The sequence below is a fragment of the Tympanuchus pallidicinctus genome, unplaced genomic scaffold (genome assembly GCF_026119805.1).
Source record: "Tympanuchus pallidicinctus isolate F22 unplaced genomic scaffold, pur_lepc_1.0 scaffold8, whole genome shotgun sequence".
NCBI lineage: Eukaryota > Metazoa > Chordata > Aves > Galliformes > Phasianidae > Tympanuchus > Tympanuchus pallidicinctus.
Genome location: NW_026294802.1, coordinates 33943901 through 33964825, shown reverse-complemented (window position 1 = coordinate 33964825; position 20925 = coordinate 33943901). Strand labels below are relative to the sequence as shown.

Below are 20925 nucleotides of genomic sequence, written 5' to 3'. Positions count from 1 at the left end.
TGGACCCTGCCGCAGCGCCGCTGCCCGCGGCCGCCAAACCTGCGGCACAGCCGGGGCCGCCGCCGCCGCCGCCGCCTTCCCGGGAGAGGACGGGGCGGAGAGAAGGGGCCGCGCCGCCGCTCCCGCCGCAGCCGCTCCCTCCCCGCGACGGCCGGGGGCGGGACGCCGCGGCAGCGCCAGAGCCGCTGTCAGCGCACGGGGACTGGGGGGGCCCAGGCGGCCGCGGGCTGCTGCGGGAGCCGCCGGCCGCCGCCGGCCGTTCCGAGCCGCCGCCGGCCGCTCCGCGCCGAGCCGCTGAGAGTGAGCCGCAGCAGTCGCGAGCGCGGCGCGGACCCCGGCAACGGTGAGTGAGGCAGGAGCTTGGCCACGGCCCCCGGGGGCACGGCGGGGGCGCGGCGGGGCTGCCCGGCCTGCGGCGAGCACGGCGGCCTCTAACAGGTTGCGGCGGGCGAGGGGTGCGCGGCAGCGGGCGAGGGCTGGGGCTCGGCACAGCGGGAGCGCTGCTGCGATTTCAGAGGGTGGTTCCTGGAGCCGCCGCTTCAGCCGTCTGTAGCCCGGCATCCTGGGGCTGCTGAAATGTCAGCGCATCCAGTTGTTTATCTCACGCCCCGCTCGAGCTTTAAGAAGCAGTGTCCGCGAGGAAGCAGGGAAACTTTGCTCTTCTTAACGGGGAGATGGGAGAATAGTTTGGGGCATTTTGGGTTCTAAAGGTAATTTAACCTCCCCAGAGTGCTGCTCCTCAGGCTGCTGGACCGGTGACCCCTGCTTGAAATCGTCCCATTCATAAAGTTGTCACAGGGCTGGCACTTGCTTCTGTCGACTGTTTACTGTCTCTTGTGTTTTTTGCTTTGTCGTCTGCAATGTATGTATTATGTGATGTTATTAGTTCTGAATGTTTACTTAATGCTCTGTCTGAATATGCGGAGAGCTTTCATTCTTCTGCTTTTAATGGATACATAATTCCTTGTAATTTCACCGGAATACTTCTGATTACAGAGTTAGATCATTCTGAAGGAACTACCTAAGGATAGACATTGTAATCTGAGCTGTTTGCAAGTTTCCAAAGTGAGACTCACCCACAGTCCAGGAAGGGATGGGTAACGGGCTGCTGTATTTAGGCCTTTTGCTGGCACTGAGGTTTGATTATTTTTTCCCGCAGGGTAGATGACATTTGCAAAAATTGGTACTGTTTGCTTGAGCACAGTGTATCCTTCAAGGAGCATGCTGTAATAAACAAGCAATATTATTAGATATTCCTTCTTTTTTTTTTTTCCTTCTTACACTTTGAGTCCCTTTGAATAATTGCAGTGTTCCACAGCACAAAGGCCTTATATCTTTGTGAAAACAAAGTGCTTCAGCAGGATGAAACAACCAATTTGTTGTGTGTAAAAGAGAAATCAAATGACAAACAGCTGAAATGTTAACCATACCCCGCTGCATTTTTCTGCAGCTGTTCTACATAAGCCGACAAGTTTCAAAATACAGCTTTCATATTTGTAGAACATGGTGCTCAAGGCACTCTTCTTTCCTGGTTTTGAAAATATGCTTAATTATTCTTGTGCTCCCTGAAGCTGATGAAGAGATTTCTACAGGCTTTCCTGGGCTGTAGGAATTACCTCTAGGAACTTTTCCATCATGTCATTCCTTCATGTAAGTAAAAGTTCCTGATGGGGTGAGGGACGTGCCTGTGAGCATCTAGGGGGTGAGGCAGTAGGAGCCTTCACTGCGCTCAATGACCTGTTCCATTCTCATATAAAGAGAAAGGTTCAGTCCAGGTGTAGCATCAGAATTTTTGAAATATGTGTTGTGTATTGCGGAACATGGGTGGAAAGGTACACTGAGTTTCCTGTAGCTTGCCTTGTTCTCACATGCTGTGTTTTCATGCCCTACTGCTGAGCTGCGCCCTTAAAGAGATAATAGAGAAATGCTTGAGAAATGTTCTTGGTATGTGTAACATTGTGCATTTGTATCTTTACACGCAGACGAAGAGCAGCTCTGAGGTACCTGAGGATGGATAAAGACTTCCGCTACTACTTCCAGCACCCGTGGTCTCGCTTAGTTGTGGCTTACCTCGTGATCTTCTTCAACTTCTTAATATTTGCCGAGGACCCGGTGTCTCACAGTCAGACAGAAGCCAATGTGATTGTTGTCGGGAACTGCTTCTCCTTTGTAACCAACAAGTACCCCGAGAGCGGCGGCTGGAGATGCCTGAAGGTGCTGCTGTGGCTGCTGGCCATTCTCACAGGGCTGATCACTGGGAAATTCCTCTTCCACCAGCGCCTCTTTGGTGAGTTCTGTGATGCACACACAGACCTCCTACTGACGGCTCAGTCACTTTGCCTTTCAACTGTCCACTTACTGCAATTTCGTATGCTTTGCTATTAATCGCTTCAGATGCTTAGAGCTGCGTAGAGCTCGGTACATCAAAGCTCATATCACTGTGGAAATTAATGCCATCTCTGCTTACGTGAATGTGATTCACAGTAATTTCAGTCACAAAAGGTCTGAAAACAGAGAAAGCTGATGTGTTTGAAATAATTGAGAGATGGGTGATTTAAAATATTAAGAATGTACTTTGTCTTCAAAGCAAATTTTAAATCTTATATGATTTTCTCAGCAATCTGCAGAAAAGGCGTTGTTCCTTTAGACATTGTCACTGAACGTCTTGTCAGAAGTCCCATAAGTGGAATGTGGGGAAGTGGTTAGTATTAGCAGACCTGTGATAAGAAAATCCTGCATGAAAACAGGAGCTCTGCAGCAGCAGGAGTTGTCCTGCCACTTCTCGGTACAAGAACAAGTTAATGAAATGGAAAGGTAGGAAATGGAAAAAAAACATGACAGCAAGTGTCTTTATGCAGGAGATGTGACTAAACTGGGAAACATACTGCCCATGGCATGGCTGAAGGGAAGGGAATGACCTCAGACTAAATTCTGAGACAGAGAACTTTGGTGTAGGCATGTGTAGAGAGAAAAGTATCTATCATTGTCTTAACTGAGTCATGTAGTAAATGTAGAAAACATCTGAGGGCTCGAGGCTGTTCCAGTTTTAGAGATAAGTGGAAATCAGAGGAAAGGTTACTTCAGTCTGCCAGCTGCAAGTGTTTGATTCTGGATATATTAGAGAGATGCTGCTGGAGTGGGTGGGCCAGTCCTGTGTTCTTGTTCTGTTGGGGCTGCAGGATGGATGGTTGCTGAACACCTCACAGCACATGAGTAATTGGCCATTTCCTCAGCCTGCCTCATTCTATTAAGATAAAAAGAGGACCGGTATTGTTTCAATAAATCAAACGTAAAGCTATTATGTCAAGGAACAAATAAGAAAAACAACTCTAAGAGACTCCTCTTAAAACATGAATTCTGAAAAATGGCTGAGCATCTTGATAGCTATTCGGTGGACATGTTAGCATAGTGTGGTGGTAAATGTAAAACATCCCCATGGAGAGGATGTTTTACCATAGTTCCTGGGTGCTGCTTCGAGCACTGCTGTAATGATGTTTTCAGTTCTGTCTTCCAAAATTGAGGAGTGATTTTGTTCGTTTGGAGAAAATTAGGGAAAGTAATGAAAGTGATGACAAAATTACAAATTTAGCCCTATAATGAGAGGATTTAGAGGATAAAGGAAAGGTTAGAGAGTGACTTGCTCAAATTTGAGTTGAAGGACAGAACCTTCCGTCCAGCAAACATATTGCAAGGTCCAGTGCTTGAAAATGGCAAATAGCCAAAGAAAGACTTTTTTTTATTTATTTCTGTAATTTAAAGGCTATACAGTCAGTGGAATAAGGAATAGGCTGGAGTATCATCAAGACAAGTGAAATTTTCTTTTGGAGAATATGTTCTATTCTGGCTAGGCTGATATACAAATCCTTCTGGATTTATAAGCATGTATCACATAGAGGACATAGCTTAATGTGAATTTTAAAGTGGCTTGAATCAGCATTACTGCCCGAAGAAGGCTTGCCCTACCTTCAGTGTCTGCTGCGTGTTTGTGCTCTTCTGCAGTTGCTCAGAGAAACAGGTTTGGGAGCATAGGCACTTCTGCAGTATCCACCTTTTATTTCCGTGGGAATCATATGTCATCCCACAGATATTTGTGGCAGCACAAAGAAGGAATCAATGCTGGGAGGCAACAATCAGTCAAGAGATTCCTATCTGCGATGCAGTGCTGGCTTATTGATGTCTATGGTTGTGGTCTTGGGGAGCGATAGGGGTGTAGATATGATCTGATTCAGGCTAGCTGCTGCAAGCTCAGTTTCAGAACAGTTTAAGCCAACATGGCTCTGCCCCAGTCCCACCTAGCTCTGGGTTTTGGACCTGCCTGGAGCCAGCACTGCTATGGATGCAGCTGAGCAGCAAGCCAGCCTGGGCAAGCGGAGCTCATGGAAAAGCAGTTGCTTCTGCCATCACTCGAGTGCCAATGCTGATGCCAAGGACAGTGCAGCCAAATAGCCTGGGGCCATGGCAGCCTGGACTCATGTTGGCTCTGGTGCTGTGGGATGGCACCAATGCAGTGAGGCCATGCTCACGGGATGCTGCTTGTGATGCACTGAAAGCAGATGGTGGCCTGTGTGACTGACAGCTTGTGTGACTGACAGCCTGACTGTGTGCTGTGTGATGTGGCCATGCCAGCTGTAAACTGGCATGTGTGGAGGGTGACAGCATCAATGTGATGATGATGTGGGCTTCCGTGGAGGCTTTTAGCTTGAGTGTATCTTTTTGGTCTTCAGAAGATTTGCATAGCCCATGCTGAAATCTTTCTTGACAGTTACTTGACAATATTTTAAAGTCTTTACTGCCTAGAAATCCCACTTTGTGTCCAAATCCCACTGAGTACGCCTTCTGGATCTTCTAGCTTCAAGCACTTCATACATTCAGCTCCTTACTGCTTTTAATTTCCCTATTTCAAAAGGGAAGGAGATAGATATTGCAAAATATTTGTCTTTTCATATGGACTTTTTCTGTTTTGTTTTTTCTTTTTTTGTGTGTGTGTATAATTGTTGGGCATCATTTTTTTTTTTTCTTTTTTTTTTAATCCTTGTACATTTATTTATATTTCTCTGTTAAATTCTATTGGCAGGGGAAATTATGACTGGTTGTTTTCTTGTAGCCTGCACATGCCTTCCTGCTGTCAGGAAACCAAATAGCACCAGTCAATCTCCTTGTGTCAGATCTTGGCTCACAGTATGTGCTGCAAATTGAAATTGAGAAGGATTAGTCTGCACATCTCACTTTAGATGAAGAGGACTGTAAAGGATTTTCTTTCCATGTGCCCTTCCTGCTCTTTTGTCCCTTGTCTTCTGTATTTCTTGCTGCTGAATGTGCATTTGGAGTAAAAAAAATAGTGTTACGAGAGTTGCATTGTAACATAGTTTACTATCTATAACAGACAGCATCTGATAAACATGGCTGTTGCGAACTACAGAATTAATAGGATTAAGCTCAAGCATGTTATGTTCCTAAAAATGGAAGGAGAGGGGTGATAGCCTAAACATTACTTAGGCTTAAACTTTCTGAGACTACAGAAAGATAAGGCAGTAGGTAAACTGTTGTTGCGAAGTGGAAATCATGACTAGAGGGCACAGCAAAGTATTTTCGGTTGGTAATAGTGCTGCCTTAGGACAGTAACCTCTTTGGTCACCGTCAAGACACTGCTCCACTGCTCATGACTTAGAACTCTCCATTCTTGCTTTTCAGTCAGGAAGCAACTTACTTCATTTAATAAACATCTCCAGTGATAAAGATTTCCAAAGAAAGCAGCCTTCTTCTAGTGCATTCTATATATTTTCTTGGCATGTGATCAGAACAAATGGGATTTTAAAATTGCCTTTTGGCTATTATCCACTGTATTCTTTTGATTCATCACTAAGCATATCTTGTGTTTGGTTAGCTGTCGTGTGCTGTTGTGCTTTTTATTTTGCACTGAAAAATGAGGGGTCAAAGATGAATATTGGAAGTTTGGGGGAATAAAAATGTACACCGAAGTCACTTCTTATTCTCTGTGAGTTACTTGGGGAGGAGAAAAGTATCTTCTTTGCCCTTGCTTAGAGATTTAGTGTTTTATTTTTTGCTTTATTAAAAGAGGAACAAGCTTAGAAACTGACCCCATTATAATGACAGTGTGCATTCAGAAAATGCATTCAAATCTTACATACTTACTTAGAAGAAATTCATGAATAATCTCTTCATATTGCTCGGGGGCGCTGTCAGGAAAATAACACAGTATTCAGTTTGTAGAAAATGAATGTTTTGATCAGCACCTTCTCAGCATTTGTGCAATTGCTGTTCTGTACTCAAGCCTTGGGCCCAAATTCTGAGTTCAGTGGGGGACTTTTTGGTTCAGAGTTCAGGCTGTGTGTTTTGCATCATTGTGTATGTATCTATTACATCTTGTAAATCTAAAATGGTTTTTGATTTATATAGATTTTTAGCAGCGTGGATAAATGAGAAGTATTATTGGACAAAGTGTCTTAGTTGTTTTCAGTTCAACATTTTTGCTTTGACTGATTTCCATGAGTAATAAAGCTGAGCTCATGCTGCAGATTTACTGAATCAGTTTTTCAAACTATAATTACTAAAAAATATGCAGGTTTGTTCCTGCTTGTTTTTCTGATTATGAAGTCCAATTAAACTCTGTTATTACACAGATGTAATTTCATTCAGTTCTTAAGGAGTATGCTCGAATATTTCAGTTGACTTAAAAAAAAAAAAAATGGATGGAAATTAAATGCTTAATATGCTATCACAAATTATAGAAAACAAGGTAAACAGAACTAAAGCTGTATTTCTTAAAACAGGTGGGGCATCATAATACTGCAAGCAAATCTGAGCAGTTGAAAGAATGTTGGATTTAATGGATTCTCTCCTACAAATGATTGCAGTATGCAGTTTGTCAAGAATTAAATGATAATCTCAGCTTTGTAGGCATGGGAAGGAATAAATAAAGCAGTCATTATGGGAATTGCACTGAGAACTGCATGCACTAACGTTGCAAATTTTTTAATGGGCAGTGGTGGCATGCTGGGACCAATTTCACGACTGACAGTTTCAAACAGAACACCCACTGAGGACCTGTTGTCTGAAAACATAACTCTTTTTGTCAAACATTTTTCCTTAAAGGCTTTAAAAGATATTGCAAACCTATTATAAACGCTGTTCATTGTGTGCTTTTATGCTGAGAGGTAAGAGTCTAACAACCGAAGCAGTGAATGTATGTAGATTGCAAGAAGAAATTAGACAGAATGGGATTTAGTCAGGATGACAACGTACTACATAGGAGAAAAGTGAATCTGTTATGCAGCTAACTGACAAAGGATACATTTTTACAAGAGCACATACATGATTAATTAGTACCTTGAAATACCAGGGGTCATGTTAAGGTAAAATCTGGGCTGTGGTATTGCAGCTAGTGTTGCTGTGGTGTAGTGCTTGTGCAATGCCTAGCGAACTAAATGAGAAAAAAAGATGTGCTAGGATTATTGTGTGGTTGTTTTTCAGACAGATTATTTCCCATTCTCATTTGTTCGGAACCAGTTGTGCCACTATCTGTACCAGCAAGTAATGGGTGTATGACAATACTTGCATCATACTGTAACCTGACTGACGTGGCATATTCTTTTCTTTTGTCAGCTCTGTGGCTTAAATTACAATAAGACCTGTCACTTAATATCCAGCCGCTTTGTTCCTGCTTTTTTTTTTCCATTGATGATTTCAACCCAGTAGAAAGCTACTAATGTGATAGCTGGTCAAACAAACAAACCGTTTTCAGGAGCCTGTTCAATATGAATTTTAATACTTGTGCAGTTTATGCTGTTGAAGACATTCAAGGTCTGCTGTGATTACTTCACAGTCAATTCACCTCTTTTGTATCCAGAAAAATGTCAAAGCAGTACGATCGGATTATTTTGGTCCTACAAAATGCGTGCCAGAAGGCCAATCTAACAGCTAGCTAATAATAACACAAAAAGGGCTGTGAGCACACATTTTTGAAAGCCAGATTCCTCAGCACAAGAAAAAAAAAAACAACAACAACAAGAAAAAACAACCCACAAACAATAACCCAGAAACACTATCGCAAGATAAAAAGCGAGAAACTCAGCCAGCCAGGAGGCTCATTGCATTCCAGCTGTGGCGAATTGCCAGTAAGAAAGACGTCAGCTTAAAATGAAGTTTACATCGTTCATCAGAGAGACCACAAGTGACCTTTGAAGTATAAATAAAAAGCATGCAGATGACCTCCTAGTTTCTTCATTTACACTCGCATTTTTAGAAGAGCTGTAACTTCTCGTGGCTTTCTATTGTAAGGCTCAATGAGAAGAATGCCATTGTCTGCTCTTAGCATTAATTATGGAATGTCTGATACCACATTACCAGCAGAGTTTAATTGGAGATCATAGAAGCATAGGATCATTGAAGTTGGAAAAGACCACTACTGACCCATCCCCACATGCCCACAAACCATGTCCCTCGGTGTCACATCTCGTCTGTTATTGAATGCCTCCTAGGATGGTGATTCCACCACCTCCCTGGGCAGCTTGTTCCAGTTTCTCATTGCTCTGAGTTTTTTTCTAATATCCAACCAGAACTTCCCCTGGCAGAACTTGAGGCCATTACCAATTGTAGCCACAACAAGCTTATTTTTGCAATGAAGACTTTGATTCTCTTGGAGGCGTGTCTCCCTTTCCCCAACCAGCACCATAAGACCGAGGGAAGTGCTGCGTGTGTCACATTATCTGTAATGGGAAGGCTCTTGAGAATATTTAGCATTCAGTGCCTGAAAACTAAAAATAATCTCATCCCTACTTAGTATTGATGTGTCAACTCTGTGTTTTGATCTCTTTGATGTGATGTTCAGATTTTTCTTTCCATTCGAGACAGGGAGTGATTTTGGAATGATGCCTGTCACTTGCAGGTATATGTCTCAGTTCCCTGATTTCTAGAAATAGAAGTGAGCTTATTACTAGCAGAATAAGACTGATGGGCATAGTGCTGATACAATCTGGTACAGGGGCAAATTTCTTCTTTCCTTATTCCATACTGTAAGGAGATGGAGGATATATTAGTGTGGAACATCACCTTGCAGCATGCTGTTGGAAAACCCCAAGGAGAACATGATGTCAGTGGCCATGCTGTGCCCTTTTGAGGGTCCCCTTAGGCTGTCAGAGTGGCATGAAGGTCCTTCATGTACCAGACAGTGAATGTTGCAAAAACAAATCCAAAAATTTTAAGAAGTGAAAAGCTGAGCTTTCCCTTAAGCTCAGCAAAGAAGAAATCAAAGATTTCTGAGATTATATATCCAAACAAGAAGCAGAAATGTCATTTATTAAGACCAGAGTTAAAAATAATAATCAAGAATTCAGTTCTTGTACATTTTGTTGCCTGCCTGTACCACTTATAATGTAGTAAATTCTGCCTTTTCCTTTGTTTCACGCATCTATTAATTGATCAGCTAGAATGATAAATATGTCTTTTGCATATCCAAATTGGCCATTTAATAGGTTATGACAAACTAGACAATTTAGGTGTGATTATCAGTTATTTATTGTTATGACTTAAAAGACTTCAGAATATTACAAACTTTATTGAACTTCTCCCAATTCTGGCTTGATATCTGATGGTGGCCCATCATAGATGCCAAGGAAAGATGGTACTGATAGTTTTCTAGCCTGGAACAATTTGTTCACATTCAAACAAAAATAGATGCCATTTTTAGATGCCTTTGACAGTAATTCTGAAGGCAAATAATAAAGCTGGCAGTCAGCAGTAGTCTTTGTTCCTGCCTACCTGTAATTAAGATGCAAGTCCTCCACGAATTTTCACATTTTCTCATAAATCTCCAAATGTATCAAGTTCTTCTTCCTCCCACTTGTGTTACAACATTAGGGAACTTGTTGATTTGGACCATTTGGAGGCCAGAAAAACTGAAATGTTTAAAAACAAGTTGTTGGTTGAAAAGAGGCAGATTCTTCTGCAGATGTCTTCCTGTCTTAAATCGCTTTAATTCCTCTTTCCTCTTTGGCACTGGGATATAATCTTTCAAAGTGGACAGCTGCTTGAAGCTCACATATGTGCATGCTAAGTGATGTTTTCTATTTCTGGAATTCTGATGCCATGGTGCTGAGAAACACACTTTATTTAGTACTAATGCAAAGAGGACACCAGACCTGTGTGCAATATTCAAAGCCAAACATGCATGAAAATGACATTTAGCAGATAGGACAGTAGGTGATAGGTAGGTTCGAGGAAAATGATCCTGGATACTCACAGCTGTGATATTTGAGTTTATGCAGAGAAAAGGGGACAAGGCCTAAAATTGGATGAATCCTAGCTTTAATTAACAATGAAACACAAACATCCTACCTCTCTTGTTGATCTGTGGTCAGAGGTGTAGGTGGACATAACATATGAATCTTAATTCACACTTGACAGTGTAACGTGTTAGAGTTTCATGACGTATAAAAAGTGAAGATGCAAAGACTCTTCAGAATCAATGGGAGCACATTGCAGCACTGCTACCTGCACAGGAGTGGCTTACAACTTGCTTAAAAGAGTCTTACTCTCAGCCTTCTGCCGGCACCCATCAACACTGGAGATCTGAGAACCTTTTTGTGTCAAACATTATGGTCTTGTCATATATTTGATACTAAGGTCTCATTTGATATTGTATCCTGGAACAGTAACTATTACAAAATATTGGTCTGTTTCCAGCAGTGCTGTACAAGTTTCTGTCCATAGATCAGCTTCTCTGGATAAGTGTTTACCCCTCAAAAGTTACACTTCTTCATGTGGAGCACTTGTTCCTCATTCACTTTGTACCGTGAGTACTGCACTGGAAATCAGATTGATACCTGATGTAATTCCTTTAGAAAACCGAAACTGAAACCGCACACTACTTACACTTATGTATACTTAATCTCTTTTTCAATTTTGTAGTTACAGACCTCACAGCTCCCTTGAGAGCTATCCCATAAAGTCATCTTATAGTATTTTGTCTTGTTGAGGGAAGCAAGTACCTTCTATTTACTTGCTGTGACATACCATAGAAAGGTGAAGTCCTTTAAAGACTGTTTCCTCAGAACAGGAAGAACATATGTATTCCTAAGTACATCAGTGTCAAAAAAGGTGTCTTCAGCAGTATGAAGAGCACTATTTTTTTTGTCGTGCAATAATTTGTATTAATTTTAATCCTATACTTAATCCATAACTAGACCTTTCAAGGAGTCTCAGTGAATATTCTGTGACCACTGTAATGACAAAATTTGTGGTTGTTTTTCCTCACTGCTGTACAAGATGAATCAAATGTAATCTAACAAGGCGTCCCTAAAATAAATACTATTTCAAAAGGGGTGAAGATATTTGATTCTGTTGAAGAGGTTTGGATTCCTTGCTCTGAAAGGGAAAAAAATTTTCCTCTGAAAGAAACATTCAGTAGCAGGACTGAGAAAGTGCTCCATTACCTCAAGGAAACAAGTGCCAAGTATGATTTTCCGTGTCTATTCCTTATAGAGACACTAGCATCTCAAGATGGAGAGCACTGTGTTGGCTATTTGAAGATGAAGATGTTGTGCACTAGCTTGTTGCACATTAAGAGTGCTGGATCTGAAAGCTGTGTCACTGACATGTATTTATTTTTCATTTACACTCCGACATCCTGAATTGTATAAATTGTATAAATTGTATAAATTGTATAAATTGTATAAATTGTATAAATTGTGAAAGCAGGACAGTTGTACCTCTGGAGGTGCTTTTCTGTAGCAGTATCACATTTCCCATGGAACTCGGGTATTTTCCCTGGGATGTTTGCCATATTAACATAAAGGTGAGAGGAATGGGCTGTCTTCCTGAATAGCTTGCCAGCATCTTTCTCCTTTAATCATTTCCATTTTGATCATTCGGACCTGTCCGGTGAATCAAACTCCAGAATTTGAGTAGTTCCTGAGCTTCTTTTGCCCCTTGCAGTGGGTTTTGCAAAATGCTCCACTTGAGGGGCTCTACTTGAGAACACCGTGTGTGGTACTGAAGCCTGTGAAAAGCTGAGTAATTGTATCCTCACCATCAGAAACGTTATGCTTAGGGTAACCTTAGGTTTTAATGGGTTAATGATTCACTCCTTGAACTTTATGGATACTTTCTTCCTTAACCATCTTTCGCTGGAAAAGGGCTTCCTACTGACACTTGTTTATGGTAGAAAAGCTGATGAAATGCTCTGAAAATATACCAAAATTTTTAATTCCATAATGGTCATTTTTACGCTTAGTATAAATTTCACACTTGATAAAATCAGAATCTTAACTTAGCCAGCCTGTGCATCCTCATTGCCCTTTTCTTTCATATTTTTCACTAAAATACTATCCAATGACAAGTGACACAAAGCTCTTCAGATGGTATCAGAATGCCTTTCTGGTTATCATCTGTCTAGCGAACTAAATCTTAACTCGGCTAAGGCTTGTATGAAATATGAATTATTGCCCCTTAGATTACCAGATACAGTACGATATCATGAAACTTCTTGTAGAATTGGTGTAGATCATATGCTTATGTTTGCACAGTTGTCTTATAGTCCTTCTTAAAAATTTCAGACCCTCTTGCCTTCGGATCTCAGACAAGTGTGTGACATGTATCCCACTAGGAGTGCATTCTGTTCAAGGATGCTGGAGGAATCATAGAATCCTTAGAGTTGGAAGGGACCTCTGAAGGCCATCTACTCCAACTCACCTGCAGTGAACAGGGACAGCTAGATCAGGTTGCCCAGGGCCTGATCCAGCCTTGCCTTGAAAGTCTCCAGGGATGGGACATCAACCACATCACTGGGCAATTCCAGTGCCTCAGCACCCTCATTGTAAAAGAGTTTTGTGGCTCTTCATGAGGTGCCAGATCCATCACAGTTCTCTAAACTCATAGAATCACAGAATGGTTTGGGGTGGTAGAGACCTTTAACATCATGTAGTTCCAGCCCCCCTGCCATTGGCAGGAACATCACCTACTAGACCAGGTTGCTGAAAACCCCATCCAGCCTGAACTTGAATGCCTTCAGGAAGGGGGCATCACAACCTCTCACATTCCAGCAAAAGTAACTGGAGTCCTGCTCGGCTGAGGTACTGACTGGTGAAGAAAATGGGCAACAACTGGTCTGTTATTCTCATACTGTATTAATGACAAGGTCCTGCTGTTGTGTGACAGGTGCAGTTGCTGCTATTACAGTCTGTGTAAACACCTGGCCAGAACCACAGTTATCTGAGGAAAAGTGGTTTAGAGAAGCAATTCACACAGATGTAATTATCTTTCAACAGAGGAGCACCTTCTAGTGGTACTAAGTGATTATGACAGTTAGATAAACTTCAAAGAAGAAAACCTAAATGATAAACAAAGAATAGTAATGAATGTTTCTGTACAATATTTGGTAAAAATTAAAACATTTTTCAGTTACTCCCTCCCCTCCTGCCAAAAAAGACCCTCTACAGTTTACAAGTATTTTGTGTACATACTAAAAATAATGTTCTACCATAGAACCTATCCACCCTTTGACTTTTTTCAGTAATGAAAATTTGGGCTCATTTTATATCTGATTGAGTGTCAGATGAAAGTTGCTATGAAACTGTCATTTTTTTAAAATATTGACAAAGTTTCTCCTTTCACATTGTTTCTAGTAAATATATATTTCTCAGTATAGCATTTGTCATAGTTACTTAGTTCAGCAAATAATAGTATCAAATTATTTAGAATTCAATTTTTCTAAGATGCTGCTAAGTGAAATGGATCTTGTGGTTTAGGTGATACCGTGCATTTCTACTCTTTCCACTTCCATACCATAAATAGTCCTTTTTGGAGTCCATCACATAACATTAGTACATAATACACATGAATGATCTGCTGCAGCAAACTAGGATTAATGAGCATTGCTTATGATTATACCATTGCAAGAGTTTTGTAATGTCATTGATGGAAAATTCATTGTGTTCCTTTGTCAAATACAAAAACTCCACTTTGAAGGTGGAGGAAGGTTAAAGAACGCATAACTAGAGTTCATATTCTTAATTCTATAAACATAATCCTCTATGTTCAAAGTAGAGAACCTGACCTTTTTTTTTCCTAGATAAACTTTTCAGTATTCAGAAACTTCAGCCCACAGTTGAAGTAAGTCTAGCAAATATTTTAACCAGCAAAAACTCACTCCATATCACTCTATATCACTATCCATATCACTAATATTGATGTGGGAGTTGACTTATTGATAATACCCCTTTTGACATTCAGACAAGTGTCTCTCTGGTCACATACACATGTGCTACTTGAGAAATATATAGCACATGAAATAATAGTTTGTACTGAATCTGAAAATGCTCAGGTCTAAGTGTGTGTCCCAGACATTCACAATAGGCTAGAGAGCCTTCTTGATTGTCACTGGAATATACATACTCTCAGTCCCACAACAGCAATTCTTTACTTGTCTTGTGCGTCTGAAATGCAAACACCCTCTGTAACCTCTGGGCTGCTCCTTGTAAACTGTGATATTTATTTCCCCTGTACAAAGTAGACAGCAGAATTGCAAGTATTTATTGAAGATAAAATATAAAACAAAACCCATGCTTAATCTGTGCATACTGAGGTTAAATCAGAAAGCTATCTGCGGTTGGATTTTCTTTTTTGTTGCATATTTTATGCCTCAGAGAGAGAGAACCTTGTGCAGGGAGCTCGACTCACCCTTCCTGAGGCTGCCAAGGAATTCTGGACAAAAAATAATGCACTTTGTTCTTAGCAAGGAGAGAGTCTAAATATATATATAGAGAGAGAGTAAAAAACCGTTGTTTCATTTCCTTCAAGACAATTTAATTTTGTTAGATCATGTGCTACCTCCTGCATTGGACTACTTTTTATCTCAAGAAAATGTAAATCTCTTTTCTTTCTTGCTGCCTGCTGGTCCTTCACAGCTCAGCATCGTGTTTTTTGTGAACCTTACATTCCCTCCAGAGTAGCAGAGACAGTGCTGTTTTCCTTAGTCCCTTGGAAAATCAGTAGCAAAGCTCATGGTCAAACCTAAATCTCGTTTGAGTTCCAATTGAGGGTTAGTGGTGGGATGGCTGCTTTCTGTTGATCTCAGCTACATCTGTTTGAGAGAAAAGGACATTCCTGACTCAAATCAGGCTAACCATTTGTCGTGCATATTTGCTATTATTTGAACATATGCTATTTACAATTAAACATATTAAACTGTATACAGTGCCACATTCAGGTTTCTAAGTTACTTTGCCACAGCAGAGCATTTTGGACAACTTATCACAAAGATCATTTGTAAACCTAAAGATGCACTTTGATGAATGAGGACAAAATCTCTATTTTCTGACAAAACATGCTTTATAAATGCTTATCTAGAAGGGCAGCATGGAACATAGGTTGCAAGAAAAGTATTTTTTGTTAAAAATAAGCTTGTGAATAAGTTTCAGTGCAGTGCCAGGAGAAAAGAACAAACAATTTAAAAAGAACCTGAGAACTAATTATTCTGACAAGTCATTGCAGGGTGTCAATGAACTGGTATTGAGAAACAGCGATTACAGCCCTGCCCTTCAGAGTTCAACATCAGCGTTATAAGGGACATAAATACTGTAAAGCTTCTTTTATTTATTGTGAGATTTGATCCAGTAAATTCAGAGAAGAAAATTATAGTTTCAAGAAGATACCACAAATAAAATGATGAAATGTATTAGAGCTCCAGAATGAGAAAAAGGAGGAGGATCATGGAATTATATTTATAGCTTTGGCAGTTAAAAAAGCCAGTACTTAAAGATGCTAAAAATTCATTAAGGATAATGAGTACACAAATACAATTCATACTTCTATGCCCTCTAAAGAAATTTTATTTGTTATTTGATGAAGACATCTAAAGAGGGTATTTTTTCCATGATCATTTCATAAACTGTCACATAAAATTAAAAAATCTACACCTCACAAAAGCACAAACACGTTAGCACTTTCTATTGCTTAGGCAGGATTTTGAGTTCCTTCCCTACTGCAAATTGTTCTAATACATAATAGGAAATCAATATCTTTTTTTTTTTTTAGTTTTTCTTTTAACTGCATCAGCACAATGTTCTAAACCTGATGTAATAAAAGAAGGAAGAGTAAAGTCTCTGGTTAAAATTACATTTGAACTCCACGTAATGGGAATTGACAGATGTGGAAAAATGCAAAATCAAGCCTGCTTGCACATACTAATCCTGGCGTGGTTTAAGTCTTCCCATGTTACCAGCATTGTGCTTATTCATTTATTCATTCATTCAGTTTATTCATAATAGCAGACTGAGGTATTACATCTTGGTAATAGCAATGACATTAATGTGAAACAGAGAAAGATGTGATGCCTGCATGAATTCCCTGCATCATACAGTAGAGCAGGTGGCTCTGACCATCACTAGACTGCTCTTGACTGCCTTTGGTAATCCTTCAGAGAGAAAGCCCATGTCAGCTCTTTCCTTGCAGCAGTGAAAGTCCATCTTTCTGTACTTATTTTGTGTTAAAAGATGAGTGTGCATTCTTATGAATAATTTTATTTCTGTTATTTTTTTCTTAGAGAAATAGCAAGCTATGTCTAAAGACTGGGTGGCATTTTAGATGAAGGCAGAGAGCAGTGCTTATCAACTGCATTTGCTTCCCCTGCAGTTTGTAGTTCACACCAGGTCCATGAGACCAGCAGAGTCAGGTAGGACGGACTCCACAAGAAGGCTGATGGAGACATTTTGGCTGCTAACATTGGCCTTCAATTGGTCTTCAAACCAACCTATTGGTTGGATTGATAGGAAACTGGAGCTCTTGGGTTCCCATTATAGGTGATGTACTGTGCGAAGGCATCACATTTCTAGCTAGGTCAGTAGCTGAGACCTCGAGTATGTACATTTTGTGACATTAGGTTACCTTTGAGTGCAAAAGCTGAGAAGTGCAGTTCTCCCCGATGAAGGCTCACCTTGTCCAGCTGGATGAAGACCTGTGAACCACGTGAAGAGGAGGCAGGGATCTTACCCTGGCAGGCAGTGCCATGCTGCAGGCACACTGGAGTTTGGCTACCCGTGTCCGGTGCACAGCCTGCTGGGCAGCAGTAGCAAGGCCCATGCAGAACTTGCTTCCTTTTGCCTTAGCTCCTCCAATGTTAGAATCAGTATGCTGATTATTTTTCCTTCTGCCTGGAAAGCATTGCCTTCCTTCCACTGGTGAAAGCAGCGTACAAAGGTGAGATATTTTATCTGCCCGTTGCACTGTTTGGCATGGCTGTTTGCCAGGTGCAGTGTTTCTGAGACTTGGAAAAGAAAAACTGGTATCAAAATATATCGGTTTATACACACTGAAGTGAGACTCCATCTTTTAGGAGCATTTTAACATTGTTTTTTTAAGGAAGGTAAGCTCATGTCTTAATGTGGAAAGTTTTCAGGTAGTTTTCTGCAAGTATTACTCAGGCAAATACAGAACAGTGGGTGCATGAGGATGGCTTACCTTAAGTTGCATCTTTGGGACATTTGTCGCTCAATTTAGCTCTTCAACTTAGAAATTTTAATTTCAGCAATTTTAGTTCACAAAACAATGCTGAGTTTTGCAGTAATAAATAATTGTTTCCTCGACTATAGCTGATCACACCCATAAGCAAATCTTTCAGGCCGTGGGCCATTTTCTGTTCAGTTAGTAAGTTACAAAGATGCCCATCGCTGTAATATCTCTGAATCCACAAATAGTAATTGAGAGCTATCCACATCTTGCAGTCAGTTTTGTAGGCTAATATTATTCTTTCAACAATAACCGATGTGTTCAAACTCATTAGAACAGGCGGGCATTTAATTAGATAGCATGTCCTCAGATTTAACCCAAACAATAGGCCGTGATAAACCAGTGTTGCAACATATTTGTCTTAGAAGGAGATGTTGACTTTGGCTCTTAGCTGTTTGTTTTATTGTTCACTTATTGTAGCAAAATGGAATAATCTGATTTGATTTTATTTGTGTATGTCAAATTATCTGAGGAAAATATTATAATGAAACATTTTAGGAGCATTTATTTCCAAATAAAAATATGACCAAGTAAATATGAACAGATGTCTTGTGGTTTTTAAGTCTTAGTTTGTAGAAAACCTTTGGTTTCATTCAGGAGAACATTAGCATTAGTTCAGCCTGGTTGAACAAAAACACTTTTAAAAAGTGTGTTTAATTGATTATTACATCTCTTATAAGCAGGAAAATAAATGTTTAGAAGCCTTTTCAGCTACTAGGGAGTACTCATAGCTGATTAGCTTGAGGAACTGCTATCTGAAGAGCAGAAGGTAAGAGAGAGAGAATGATTTTTCCTAAGGATTATGTCCTAAAGCAGATCTTTAAAGATTAACTTCAAACTCAACCCAGTACAAGGCACATTGCGCAAGGTGCCAGTTTGGGAGAACAGGCAACACAGGCACTGTAACATGGATACATTTTTTTTATTTTTTATTTTTTTTAAGGAACGTCTTCATTTCTTTTTTTGGGGGTTGTTGAGAATAAACTTTTCAGGGACATAAGGTGTCTTGTTGGTTTTTTTTTCCTTGCATTCTCATTTGCTTGTGAATGCCTTGGGACCTCTTCTTTTGATGGTTTCACTGGTAGAAAACTGAGTTGTATGAACTTGTGGGCCATTCCATGCTGCTACAGAAACAGACATGGAGAGAAGGATTTGCTTTTGTAATATGCTTTATTCTGTATTTTTATGTTTGTGGAATACAGAGAGAAGTAACGTGGAAAAGTGGATTTTATGAGAGTTTCAGAGTCCCAGTAGGCTGTAGACAGCCTTAGTCCGTCCTATGTAAGTGAACTAGAGGAGTCTCCGGCTTTCTCCTGTTTTTCCCCAGCATGGCATATAAATGAGGGCTGCCATCCATGCTACCATGCTATCTCTTGCTCATATCCTTGGAAGTCAGGGAGGATCAAAGGATATGCAGCAGAAATCAGTATCGTTTTCATAAGTGCTATTTCATGGCAGTTTTAGTCTTCTGACTTGATTGACATCTGGAAAACCAGTTCCCTGCCTCTTTGCTTCTGCTGTCCTTTTCTGGTCATTGGGCACAGCACATACAGCTCTCTTTGATGCTCTCCCAGGCCTGTGAAGGCAATTGCTGGCCTTGTTCTGTCAGACGTGCCTTAGACCATGCAGCTCTTTGGTAGGGTGATGCTGACAGAAAGTAAATAGCAGCTCATTTTGCATTTTTTTTATCTGTATACTGCATAGTTCAGCCACATAGAGACTATGAAGGTCATTCTTCTTCAGCTAAACACGTTTTTATGTTCTGTTTACCTGGCCAGAATGAAATTTCTCTGTCTTATGGAAAAATTTCTCTAAGTCAGACTCTCACATTGACTTTCCTACAACAGACTGAGACTACACTAGTAGTCTTACTTTTTCTTATCACACACTGAATCTCAGGCAGAGAAACCCATGACTTTGCAATCCACATTAATGCTGCTTGCAAAAGACCTACAAGTTGCTGAAGGGTTATCTGTGAATCTTTCTAAATATTGAGCCTGACCTGCTACGAGTTACCTATTCCACTCTTTATTTGAATTTTTTAATTTAATTCTCACAAACTTTGGGTACTTGTGACCACAGACTGTATTCATAGGTGCATCATCCATCATTATGAAGGCAGCAGTTCTAAAAGAAAACACTTTTTTTTTTCAAGACAAAGAAACAACTTTGATAATGTTTTTCACAATTTCTTCTGAACTTAATGCTTATTTCCTCATTAACAACAGAACTCCTTTCTAATGTTTCTAACTGGATATGTAGTATCAACATTAACATCTATAGACAGTATGCAGGGAGTATAGCAGTCAGTTTTTAGGTTTAACTTTGCGTCTAGAAAAAAAAATTATTTTGATTTTGATTTCCCATTGAATTTTGCAGAAAAAAAACCCCCAACCCTGTTGAAAATCAATACTGAAGTAGAGAATGGACAAAAAAAGAGTGTTTTTGTAGCTTTAAAGAGAGAGTAAATGATAAAATGACAAGTGTTTGATTTTGGAAATTGCTTTCTGCTTAAAACTTGGCTTATCTCTGCTGTTCATCCCTTCCTCATGCTGAGAGCACTTTTATCACTAAATGGCATTAATATCATTTCTGTGTCAGTCTGAAATGTAAGCATATAGAAGAGTAGATAGTGGCCAGTGTGTACCCATTTAGAGATTAACAAATTCTCTTTAATTGTTAATTGTTAAAAATCCTGTCATGTTTACAATAGGGAGCTCACAAATAAAGTAGATGAAGGTGCCAAGGGAGCTGGTGGGGGTGATTGCTGAGCCGCTCTCGGCCATCTACCAGGGCTCCTGGTTATCTGGAGAGGTCCCAGAGAATTGGAGGCTTGCCGATACGACTCCCATCTACAAGAAGGGCCGTAAGGAAGATCTGGGGAATTACAGGCCCGTTCAGCTTGACCTCAGTACCAGGGAAAGTTATGGAGCAAATCATCTTGGATGAGATTGCACAGCACATGCATGGTGTCCAGAGGATCAGGCCCCACCAGCACAGGTTCATGAAAGGCAGGTCGTGCTTGACCAACCTCATCTCCTTCTATGACTGGGGATTAGTCTGGTAGACGAGGGGAAGGCTGTTGATGTAGTCTACCTAGACTTCAGCAAAGCCTTTGGCACAGTCTCTCACAGTATTCTCCTGGGGAAACTGGCTGCCCGTGGTCTGAACAGATATACACTTCTTTGGGTAAGGAACTGGCTACAGGGCCGTGCCCAGCGGGTCATGGTGAATGGAGTTAAGCCAGCTGGGAATCCATTAATAGTGGTGTCCCCCAGGGGTCAGTGTGGGGGCCCATCTTATTTAATATCTTTATTGATGACCCAGATGAGGGGATTGAGTGCATCCTCAGTAAGTTTGTAGGTGACACCAAGCTAGGAGGTGGTGTTCATCTTCCTGAGGGTA

The 20925-nt window shown here is 40.5% G+C and overlaps 1 protein-coding gene across 2 annotated transcripts in view; it reads left to right on the top strand.

Annotated features, from left to right (window-relative positions):
- The first annotated feature begins 244 nt into the window (after positions 1-244).
- The window catches only part of TMEM117 (transmembrane protein 117), a 192172-nt gene continuing 171491 nt past the window's right edge, over positions 245-20925 (top strand). For both annotated transcript variants that reach the window (XM_052668710.1, XM_052668713.1), the window contains exons 1-2: positions 245-343; positions 1983-2287. In XM_052668710.1, coding sequence (XP_052524670.1) covers positions 2011-2287 — 277 coding nt within the window. In that variant the 5' untranslated portion in view covers positions 245-343; positions 1983-2010. The remainder of the gene's footprint in view (positions 344-1982; positions 2288-20925) is intronic.